This window comes from Bactrocera neohumeralis, chromosome 2 (genome assembly GCF_024586455.1).
Source record: "Bactrocera neohumeralis isolate Rockhampton chromosome 2, APGP_CSIRO_Bneo_wtdbg2-racon-allhic-juicebox.fasta_v2, whole genome shotgun sequence".
NCBI lineage: Eukaryota > Metazoa > Arthropoda > Insecta > Diptera > Tephritidae > Bactrocera > Bactrocera neohumeralis.
In genome coordinates, this window is record NC_065919.1 from 49,315,337 (window position 1) to 49,328,107 (window position 12,771).

Below are 12,771 nucleotides of genomic sequence, written 5' to 3' on the forward strand. Positions count from 1 at the left end.
TAAATTAGACATAGTTCGATATATTTTTACCAAAGTAATGTTTTATCGAGCGAGATGTTTGAAAGCAAAACTTTAAAGTGTTATATAATGAATTTTTCAACTACAAATGAAGTTCCCAAAAATCCTTAAGTTGAAATAGTAGTGAAATTAACTTACTGAAACCCAATATTTCCAAGAGCGGATCCATCTTCCTGGACTTAGTCTGAAACAAGAATCAGATGTCGCGGATGAGAAAATAGTGGTTGACCGTATTTAAAGCCTTAGATATGTCTAGAGTGCACGGAACATAGCAGAGGGTCGATTTTGTTTGAGACCATCTATGATTTCGGGAGTTATGCTAACGAGAACTGAGGTGCCACTAGCTAACGAATTCGAACCGATGTTGAGCTTTACTACTTTAAGCTAGGTCAAAGATAAACGTGATTGGTAATTCCCTCAAGTTGGTGTTTCCGACAAAAGGCGATTTTACGAAGCCGGAATTGATCCGGACTTTATCCAGTCAAGGACTGTTATCTACTCTTTTTTCCGTTCCCACGACAGTTGAGTCTACGTACATAAGTGAAAGGACCCAGATTTTTATGCGGCCAAAGACTGTCAACTCCGCAGGATTCTACCGCTCCAAGAAAAACAATCTATCCTTTTTTAGATTTCACCTATAACAAGAACAGATTGATCAGCTAAATTTGTGATTTCCAATCAATAAACATTTCTCTCGATGTTCATTATATAAGGTGCGTTCCAAAGTAAACAGGACTTTTTGAATCTAGCTCCCCCTGGTGCCATCTATATATGTCGACTGGTGCGTTAGAATCTGCTATCTTTATCGATTGTCCAGTGAGAATTTCATTGAAGTTATGGCATTTTAAGTATTAGTATGTTTATGTTATCGGTGCGAAAATGAGCTTCGAACAAAGAGACAACATTAAATTTTGTTTTAAAATTGGTAAGACTTTTACCGACACGTTTCAATTGATGAAACAAGTTTATGGCGATGATTGCATTGGCACGAGTGGTTTCAACGTTTTCAAAGTGGTCGTAAGGACATAAATGACGATGAACATGTGGGCCAATCAAAATCCGTGTTCACCGGAAATTCCATCGAAACTGTGCGTGAGTTTATCAAAAATCAGCCGAAATCATCATTGAAATTCATGGAAATGGAATTGAACATCTCTAAAACATCGATTTATCGCATTTTGACCGAACATTTGGGCTTACGAAAGGTGTACGCAAGGTTTGTTCCGCACAAATTGACTCACGTCCAAAAATAGCTCAAAATCCAATATTCGAAGGACGATTATTTGACCAAAAATCACATTTTAACCATTAACCACTCCCCGTATTCACCTGATATGGCACCGTGCGACTTCTTCCTTTTCGGAGAATGCATTTGACCATGAAAGGAAAGCGTTATGCAGACGTAGAGGCCATTCAAGAGGCTTGCACCGGCATACTGGCGGCCATACCAGCCAACGAGCTTCGACATGCTTTTGGACCGTGCAAAAAGCTGTATTGAGTATTGAAGCAGAAGGAGACTATTTTGAATAAAATAAATTGATTTTGCCGAAAAAACCATTTGTTGTTTTTTTTTTAAATGCTGTTTACTTTGGAACGTACTTGTATGTTCCTTTAGCTCGATAATGTATTGAAGACCTTCCTTAGATATGAAATCTTCAAGTTCTTTGGCTGCAGCGATTCAAGGACTGGGAATCCTGCTTAACGCACTCTTTGAAATAAGCAAGTTGAGAAAACGCTTTAATCTACATCGTTCTCAGTTGTAAGAAGTATATGTTAACCAAGTCTTTTCTGGACTCAGCAGTCTGATGAATACTGAAAAGAAAGCACAGGCATTGAAAGAGCTTCCCCTATAATATAAATCATCATACCTGTTATTGTTAGTAACGATTACACAGACCCTGCTTAGAGAAAATCAATAAGTTAAATGTCGTTGAAATCACTTAACAATAGACTTAAGAAACGAGTTGTTTAGACGGGTTAAGACCATAGGAACCCCTCTCCTTAAGTGGGTTATCTTCATTGGGCATGCATAGAGGTGATAAGTCTTATGCAGAGACTCATTGGCTTTGTATTTCAGGGTCTATTCTGGTTAAGTTGGATTTTAATCTACTACAGTATCTGGAACGAAGTTTCGCTAGGCTCACACAGCAACTAGAGCTATGAGTGGTGTTTGGACTTGGAACCATTGGAAAGGTTTTCTGCTGATGTTTCTAGGAGACGACTTCCCTTCAAGTAAGTGAAAGCATTTGAAATTTGAAAGCGATTTACGTAATAGTTTAATTGAAAAGCCCCGACCTAACATATTGAAACAAATTCTATTTTTTTGGAATGGTGATACACTGATTATAGCAACTCTTCTACTTTTCGATACCTTTCTTTGTAGTACGAATTGTCCTTTGCTTCAATATCTCAGATTCGCTGAACACCTCTCATTCGACGAAATTTTCTTCCCAGCGACAATTTTTTTTTTAGATTTGAGAACAGGAAATAGTCGCAGGGGCCAGATCTGGAGAATACAGTAGATGCGGAAGAAATTCGAAGCCCAATTCATAGATTTTTGACATCGTTTTCTCTGAATTGTGATACGGGGCATTTACAGTCGCTGTTGATGGTCTTCAAGGTAGTCAATAAAAATTATTTCATGCGCTTCCCAAAATACAGACGACATAACCTTTCCAGCCGACTGTTACGCTTTTACACGCTTTGGAGCGGGTTCAGCGAGTGCAGTCCACTCGGATGACTGTCGACGCGACTTCGGAGTGACATGATGGGGCCACGTTTCACACATTGTTAGATATCGATGCAAAAACTCAGGTTTATTATGCTCGAATATCTCCGAATAGTTCAGCGAATTAAAAGACAGTGGCTACGCTGGCTAGGTCATGTTGTCCGAATGGACGAAAATACTTCAGCTCTGAAAGTATTCGACGCAGTACCCGCCGGGTCAAGCAGAGGTGGAGGAAGACCTCCACTCCGTTGGAAGGTCCAAGTGGAGAAGGACTTGGCTTCGCTTGGAATATCCAATTGGCGCCACGTAGCGAAAAGAAGAAACGACTGGCGCACTGTTGTTAACTCGGCTATAATCGCGTAAGCGGTGTCTACGCCAGTAAAGAAGAAGAATAGTGTTCGGAAACTCGTCATCAAGCCAAATTTTTGTTTCAACTATATTTTTTCAGGCATCAAATAGTTGGTTATCGTGGCGTAATAAAGGTCGCCATTGTCGGTTATGTTCTCACCGTTATCATTTTTGGAGAAATCGTTGTTTTTTTCTTCATGAAATGGTAGCTCTTGAAACTCTTTTGGTTGCTCTTCATCTTAAATGCGGCAATTTTGTTTGTTTACATACCGATTGAGACCAGATCATGGTTGAACGAAATTTGGCTCGAAAACGTGGGATTATTTTGGAATTTTTCAAAAGCCCATAGAGCGAAGCGATGTCGCTTGGGAAGGTCAAGTAAAATGCGCCAAGTCGTTCAATACGTCAGTCAGAATCAGTCAGTTGCTGGGAATAGCGCCGAATCGACTCTCCACGGTCTTGACCGTAAATTCAGCAAAGCGCGCAAAACACATGCTTTACAGAAAGTCAATTTTTGCAATAAAGCTGAACGATTTGCAAATGTTGATCAAGCGTTGTTAAATCTTTTCATGATGAAATACCAAACAATACTGAACAAAAATAACCTGACAGCTTAACACGGCACACGCGTGATCTGTCAAAAAGGGCTATTGAAAAAAGTATCTCTACTTGGCTCACCCTTTATATGTATATTCAGTAAAAAATTATTTTTTGAAATTCACAAGTAAATTGAACCCCTTACGTTTTGCTATGCATACTGCCTGCAACTTCAACCTTGTTTCCCCCCCATCCTCTGTAAATAAAACATGGCGCTTCTCATACATTGTGTGTGTATAATGTAAGTATATATTACTTATTTATTTATTTAATTATTTCTCAACAAATTATTTTGCGATTCACCAGCTTTCAATTTAGACATGGAAAATTCTTAGTGCTGTTCTCTTCTTCTTATTCATAAAAATAAATTTGTAAATAAACTGCATAAAAGTAAACAGATAATAGATCACAAAATCATTGAATTCCCATTGCAAGAAATTAATTTTAAGCAAAATTATTATTTTTTTTAGTTTTTATTTATATATAAATACATTTGGCCAATAGAATAATAATAATAATAAAACTTACAGTTATTTGTAGCAGCTACTTTCGGCAATTTCGTACATATTTATTTAAAACAAAAAAAATTATATATACATATATATATGTATATATAGTATTTCACTTTCAGTTGGTACAATTACAAAAACATAAACAAATGCAACAAAACTTGTTATTAATTGTAGTTTAATTCATGCAAATATTTGCCAAACAAAAAAATGTTATTAATTATAGTTTTCAATAGTCAACAGTGAAGTAATCATGTGGTAATCGTATATAATGATTAGCTAAACATAAGAAATCGAAGTAGATAATAAAAGCAAAAAAACAAACATTAATTAGTATAAATACAATTGCTAAGACACTTCAGCGAGTCGTACAAACAAAATTGTAATTACCGTTATTACAAAAGCAATGCAATAAATCTAAGACTAAATGTGTGTAAATCTCCTCTCTCTCTATCACTCGTTACCACGCTTGCTTACCATGTTTTTTTTTTTTTTGTTTTGTTTTATACACAAAAAATCATTTTGCAAATTATTTTAGAATTTTCGCTATGCACTAAACGCTAGTTTTACAATTCATCTGATTATTTAGCATCACACATCTCAAACTAAACGCAGTTCAGCAATACAAAACGGTTTTGCGCGTGTTTTGCTGCTTTTATTTTTATTATTTATATTATTTTCATTATTATTTATTATTTACTATTATTATAATTATTTTTAATATTGTTATAATAATTTTTATTATTATGGAAATTTATTTAGAAAATTATTCTCATACCCTCGTTCACTAAAAAATACAATACAAAAATCTCTTATTGCTACAAAACTAACAGTTGTCTATGTTCTTTTTTTATTATTTTTCTTTTTACTTTTACATTTTTATTAATTTAATTTTTTTTGTAATTTTTTTAGTTACTAAGTTATACAAAAATAGACCAAGTTTTAAGTTGTACATAAAAAATACATACATACACTGTGGTTGGTGACTTTCCATCTATGCTACGAAACTTTAACTTTAAAGTTCAGTTCGAAAAGGGTTTAATTTTAAAAAATTAAAAGCATTATGCATTACTGGTGTGGACACTTGGCGGCAGGGGAGCTTGCGTTTATGAGCTACAACTGAAGATTTATAGTGTTGTTGTAGCTGAATATTTAATTTTATGCTTGCGCGGTGTATTTTGTGGAAATCAGCTGTTCGCGTAAAAGAAAATGAATATTGTAAATATATATAATTTTTTAATTTAAATTTCAATGAATTTTGATATCTCAATATTTTATTAAAATTAAAATTTTTTATCACAAAATTTCGAATATCAAAAGAAATATATTGTATATATATTTATATATCATATAACTTATTTTTGGCTCCTTAATAAAAATATTTTTTTTTGTTTTAATATTATATATTATTTATTTTAATTTACATTTTTTGTTACAATTTTCTTTTTATTTGTATTATTTTTATAATTGTTATATTAATTTATTATTTTGCAATTTTTTTCATAAATAATTAATTTAAATGATTTGTTTATTTCAACAGAAATACATATGTTAAATATTTTATAAATTTTCAATATTATATATTATTTATTTTATTTTAAATTTTTTTTTTGTTGTAATTTTCTTTTTATTTGCATTATTCTTATATTTTTATATTAAACTTTTTTTCAATTTATTATTTGGCAGTTTTTATTTGTTTTTGTTTTTCATAAATAATTATTTTAGAGGTTTTATTTTATTTCCACAGAAGTTTTTTTTATCACAACATAACAAAATTTTTTATTAATTTTTTTATTTATTAGTTTTCGGTTTTTATTTATATTTTATTATTTTTATATAGTGTCGCATTATTTTTTGAATTTTGGAAATAATTGTTTTTTCTCTGATTACTAATTTAGAAGTTAATATTGATTTTTATTATGTACATATGTATATATTTTTAATACAAATTAAAAAAATATGGTATTAATTTTTTGGTTATATTTTTAAAATTTTTAATTATTTTTAATATTAATTTATTTTAAATTTTTATTATTTTCTCACTTACTTTATTTTATATTTTATTATTAATATTATTTCATAATTAATTAATTAATATGGTTTTTTCATTTCAACAAAATAACTTTTCTATCACAACGTTTTAACTATATATTAAAATAAACTTATATAGCAAGTTTATGGATTTCATATCAAAATTATATAATTTAATTATTTATAGCGTATTTATTAGTTTTTATTGTTTTATTTAAATTTATTTTTATTTATTTATTATTCATTTTTATCAATTTATTTATTATTCATTTTTATCAATTTATTTATTAATAATTTTTATCATTTTATTTATTATTTTTTATGTTTATTATCATTTATATTTCTTTATTTTTTTATTAAATTCATTAAGTGTTAATGTTGACCTTTCAACATAAATAATTTTTTACATCTCATCATTTTTTTACACCTTTAATTTTATTTTTTATTAATAATTTAGTTTTGGGTTTTATAGCTAATTTTTTTCATTTTATTTTTATTAGTTATTTAATTTATTTTATTATTCTAACTAATTTTTTATTACATTTTATTATTTTTAATTGTAATCATTTTATAATATAATAATAGTATATAATAATTTTATTTATAATTATTTTATTTTAATGAATTAATTATTAATTTTAATATTTCAACATAAAAAAGTTTTATCACACAATTTTCAAATATCAAAAGTTTGCATATTTAATTTAAATACTTTATTTTTTGTCTCATATCTAAATTATTTACTTTTATTTTGATAGAATTATATATTTTATTAATTATTTTTATTTTTTCGATTATTTTTGTTATGACTTTTTATTATTTTAATAAATATAAATTAATTGTTTATCAATACAAATTTGTATTTTTTAATTTATTTGTTATTAATTATTTTTAATTGTAATATTTTTATTTCTTATCACTTGTGTTTTTAATTAATAATTTGTTTTTAATTTAGTGATAATTATTTTTGATATTTCAGCGTAAATAGTTTTTTATCACAAAGCTTCAAATATCAAATATTTGTATACAATTAATTTTCGGGTTTTATATATAATTGTTTATGATTTAATATTTTTAATTGATTCATTTTTTTATTATTATCATATTATTTTAATTAATATTATAATTTTTGTTTAACTATCAACATTATTGTTATATTTCATATACATACTTTTATTTTAATAAAATTTTTAGCATGATTTCGTTATTTTTGATATAATGCTATATTTATATAATTTTAATTATTAATATTTTTTTAATTTTTTTACCATTATTTGTTTAGAAAATATCACTTTTTATGTAATATTATATGTATACATATATCATTTAAAAATCTTCTATGAAAATAACATAAAATTTGAGCCGACTAAAATAACAAAAAAGTTTAAGAAATTATATTCTCAGCTTGATCTTCTCATTTTATAAATTGTGGATATGTTTTTTTTTGTTTTATTTTAGCTTGTTTTTAACAGGCTTCGATCTACAATATGCTAGATACATAAATATAATGACAATATGTTACGTAATGACAGCTGTCATAATTTTTTGAGTAGTAGGACACTCTTAAACCACAAATCAGAGTGCAAAGGAGAAAATTTAAAAAAGAAAGAGAACTTTCGATAGTAAAAATATAAATCCACATAGAAATACAATAAAAACAATGTGAGACAAACAGCTTCTGTGAAAAATAAGCTTGATTTCAACACCACGCAGCATTTCAAATAACGGTACATGTAGGTAATCACAGAGAATCGCGCTCCCCAATGCAAACGCCACAAAGCCAATGTTACGAATTACTAAAAACAAAGTTTTGAAGGACTTTTTTAAGGCTGATTAGCTCGAAAATTAAAAAAATACAAATAAAAAGATTTCAGGCTTACAACAAACACACAGTTGTAATTGTCAACTTAAGGACCAATACAATTCATACTTTACACATTCGCATTGTGTAACTAATCGCTAAGTAAAAATAAAACAAAAAATGGAAATACGTATATAGTGTAAAATGCTGCACAAATGTATGTGGCAACTGATCAGCAGCAGCAGCAGAAGTGCGCGCCATGCTTACACATTTCTCCAACAGTGTCCTGGTAACTACACGCCGGCCAAATCCAGCACTACAAAGTCGTGTTTCTACGAACCGCCAGCAGTTGCCGCCGACGCGTTGGAACGCGGTGATATGGGCGGCGAGCGTGCGGCGCTGCTGCCCGTCGGGCTAGCGCTCGCGCGCATCTCGCTCACGTAACAATCGCGGCAAACGCGCACCGCCTTTGTCAGTCCATATTTGGGCAATGGTGCCGTTGCATTGGAGCAGACACCGCAGAATACGCCGCCGCAGTTGCGACAGTGGTGACGCCGACGGAATGCGGTGAACTGTGTGCGACAGCTCATGCAGCGTGGCGCCTTATCGTCCGGCACCCAGGCGGGCGGCGAAATGCGTGCATTCACATTGGCGTTGCGCATCGCGTTGGAGGCGGCTACGGTGGCAGCGGCGACCGCGTATGCGTTCGGTGCTATGAGCGCGCTAGACGGTGGTGATGCTCTGCTGGCTGGTGTATTGTTATTATTATTGTTGTTGTTGTTAACATTGTTATTGTGGTGGTTGTGACTGTTGGCGGTGTGCGGCATTGATGTGCGCTGGCTTATTGGCGAGTTATTTTCGGACGAGGCAGATGATGAGGACGACGACGATGATATGGGCGATGTGCTGCCCACCGAGTCGTTACGATTTCGTCGCTGCCGTTGGCCGCTTATGTAGGCGCTTAAGCGGCTGTTCTGACTACCAACCCTCGCAGCGGCAGAGGATGAGGCAGGCGTCGCGCCAATATCACTATGATCCTGATCACCTAAACTACGACTGCGACAAACATGCACGCGACCGGCTGTTACACTAGACGGCGCTGCGTTCGACTCAGCCACGTCTATAGTATTGCCACGCTGTATGGCGCCGCCGAGGGAATGCCGATTGTTGCTGTTGCTACAGCCGCCGACACTGCTGCTGCTGTTGTTGCCACTGCCTGAACCGCTGCCGCCGCCACTACCACCGCCATTATTGTGGAATACACTGTCCAGCTCGGGATTAACTTCTTCGGCTGAATAAATGCTCTGATTGGAGCCGGCATTCTCCTGTATCACATCTTGTTCGGACGCGCGGAATTCAAATAATTCCGATTCCTTTGGTTTTTCGGGTATATCCAAATCCTCTTGCGCCGGCGACATATTCATGAGGAATACGCTGCGCAAAATTTGGCGCAAATCGGCGGCGAAATTGGTCTGCAGCTGATCAGCCACGCCGGCTATGCATACGAAGAGACGATGCAATAGATTTTCGATACTTCTATGAGGAAAAAATTGGGTTATGTTAAATTGTTTAACAAAAACCAAGCAGAACACGAACACTTACTTGAAACGTTTGCGTGTAGCCACTTTTATTGCCTGGCTGACTTCACTGGGCGCTTGCAGCGGATGCGCAACAACTTCCGACAACGAAGATGCGCTACTGCTATCTACGCTCGAGGTGTTGCTTTGACTGGCGGTCATTTTCGACTTCGTGACCTCTTTGACATCACTTGAACTCGCGAGCTGCGCCGAATTGGCGTCACTGCTAACACTTTCCTCAGCAGTGCCGTTTTTCGCCTTCGTTGCTTGTTCATTGCGGCTACGATTATGCCGATGGTGATGATGATGATGGTGATGGTGGTGATGATGGTTGTGTTGATGGTAAGGATAATGACGACTTGGCGGGCTCTGATGACTGTGCGCGCTGTGTGGTTGCGTAAGCGCGCAGCTACTGTGCTCATTATGATGATGATGATGATGATGGTGGTTGTTGCAATGACGCTGTGTTGTCTGTTTCCCGCTCGGCGCACTGTTGTTGCTTTGTGTGGACGACGATGAAGATGAACTTGCAGGCTCACAACTACAGGCAGACATTTGATCACTTCCATTGGGACTGGTCAGATTATCGTTGCTTCCTTGTGAACCTGACGATGACTTTGGTGAGGGTGTTGTGGTTGTTGTTGTTGCAGCGGCAATTATTGTCGCTTTATCGTCACTCCCAATGGAGATTTGTTCAGTTTGACTGCTTAGACGTAGACGTCTTAATGCTGCACTTGTGGTGGGAACATCTGCGTAGTTTGGTTGGTCTTCTTCCAGCTCCACATTGGCATTGCTGGAAGCATCATCTTCACTGGCTATGAAATTGCCCGTCAAAGGAACTTCTTGTGGCTGCAGCAAGTTGCCGAAATTTGTATTTGGAATAAGATAGCCGGTAGCACAGTCGGCAGATACCATGTCTTCGTTCTCACAATCACCGATCACAACTTCGTCATCGTCGGTTTCGTCAGCTTCACCCCCATTAACCAGCATATCATCATCGTCATCATCGACATCAACGTCGTCTTCTTCTTCATCGCGCTCATCATCTTCATCCCCATCCATCTCATCATCGTCGTCATCGGTCCAGTCTGCCGGTGAGGTAGTCGAACTATTCAATACTGCAGACGTTGTTGATGCAATCGAATGTGATGGAGTCGGCGAAACGGCGGGTGTGGATAGCGCCGAACTATCACTAGAGGCCGACGATATCGAGCGATGGCTGCATGAATTACAATGGGACTTTTTCCCGTTGTTGGATGTGCCGATGCCACCTGCGCCACCACCAACTGCTGTTTTAACAGTTCTCGGAGGATGTTTCGGACTCATTGTGCTGGGGTTAGCAGTATGAACTTGCGTCTCCCAGGTAGTAGCGTTAGGCGAAGTGCCGGTTAAATTATTGTTTCGTTGTTCCAGAGGATGGGCAAGCGTTTCCTCGATTGTGCTACTGGCAGGATTTTGTGTAATAGACGCATTCGTGCTGGTAGTGGTGCTGTTATTGTTCCGTTGATCCTCACTCGGCGCTTCGATGCTGCTGGTGCCTACCGGCAGCTAAAAAGGTGGGATGGGAGAAAAATTATTATTAGTAATATTCAATTAGAATTATTAGAGCTTACACGACTATAAAATACAAGATAAATATAAGTAACTTTGGTTCGCACTCACCGTTAACTGAATGTCCTCATTGGTGCATAGCAACTTCTCCAACTGTTGCAGCTCACTTTTACTCAACGCACGCAGTAGATCGCGTATTTTGATGAGTATTGTGCGAAATGGTCGAAACATTTCCGACAACTGATCGGCCGGCATATCCATATTGAGCGGTCCTTTAGGAAACACTACCAAACCCGTTATAATTGCCAAACGTGGTATGGAGAACATTAAAGCCGGATCGAATGTATCCACTTTGTCCTGATCGATGAGACCCAATTTGAGCGCACGATGCAAAGTCTCCGAAAAGAGCACACAAATCATTTCTTGCATCTCGTACTCGTCCTTTGTTTTCACCTGCACCATAGCGCTGACATAACGCAACTCGAATTCGGCAAATAAACGATCGAATATTTTCAAACTCTCATACAATTGCTCTGTGGTGGAATCGTTTATATCCAAATGTAGTGTTTTGCTATTCGGCACATTATTCCGAAGGCACTGATCACGCAACAAGCTACGCACATTACCCAAACTCTTTGTGACCGCCTGCGCCAACGGACGCATCTCTTTGCTCTCCTGTTCGCGATGCATTATCGATGAGCCGGCAGCAAGGCACTCGGCGCCGAACCATAACTGACCGGCCAAATTTTCCTGCAGCACTTCTTCGGGAAATTTCGCACGAAACGCACGCGGATGACGTTCGTCGCCAAGCAGCTCTTCCATTATTAAATTAGTAATGGAGAGTACTTTGTCCTTGTGAGAGAGTGAAAAATTAAAAAAAAAAATATAATTATTTATATAAGCAATTGGTAAAGTAAGCGCAGAGATACTACCTGTCCCTGTCGCAGCCGGCTGACAAGACGTGAACAGCGATCTGGCTCTGCGCGCCCATCGAAGCTGTCCAATTCGCTGGCGACGGCTGTGAGTGAACGATCTGCATGATAGAAGCGTGCTAGTAGAGATTTGTCATCTGCCTGCAAGTATAAAGTGGTGGAAAATGCTATAAGAATCCAATTTCAAACTTTAACTTACATTATATACATACATATGTACATATATAGATAACCATAAAATTATAAATGTTAATGTGTAAAAATAGAAATCCATCAACGTTTTTATATTTATATATACAACACAAAAACAATGTAAATAAATAGCACAAATTACGAAATTTCCATCAATAATTACCGTGCCATGCAATTCATCTTGTATTCAGTTTGAGAAAAAAAAATTATTACGAGTATTTTCGCACTTGACAGTCTAAATGGGCTGACAGTGCAATGATTGAGTGCCTTGCATTATCAGCGAGAGAAAATGTAGGCAAATAATATGTAGTTTGACAGTTTGTTGCATTTGCAATTCGTTGGACTAATCAAAAAACTTGCATTTCGTAATCTAGGAAATTCTATTATAATATATGAATGCAGTTACTGTTAAATAGTTAATGTAATTTGGTGAAATAAGAAATTCAAGTTATAGAATACATTATTTTAACAGTAAATAATTAAAATA

The 12,771-nt window shown here is 35.2% G+C and overlaps 1 protein-coding gene across 4 annotated transcripts in view; it reads right to left on the reverse strand.

The window, feature by feature from the left end:
* Positions 1-7,429: 7,429 nt before the first annotated feature.
* LOC126750938 (lateral signaling target protein 2 homolog) overlaps positions 7,430-12,771 on the reverse strand; it is a 71,078-nt gene continuing 65,736 nt past the window's right edge. For 3 of the 4 annotated variants that reach the window (XM_050460785.1, XM_050460784.1, XM_050460782.1), the window contains 4 exons: positions 12,093-12,233; positions 11,272-12,012; positions 9,635-11,157; positions 7,430-9,568 (listed from right to left, as the gene is read on the reverse strand). In XM_050460785.1, coding sequence (XP_050316742.1) covers positions 8,365-9,568; positions 9,635-11,157; positions 11,272-12,012; positions 12,093-12,233 — 3,609 coding nt within the window. In that variant the 3' untranslated portion in view covers positions 7,430-8,364. The remainder of the gene's footprint in view (positions 9,569-9,634; positions 11,158-11,271; positions 12,013-12,092; positions 12,234-12,771) is intronic. The other variant, XM_050460786.1, reaches the window with a different exon arrangement.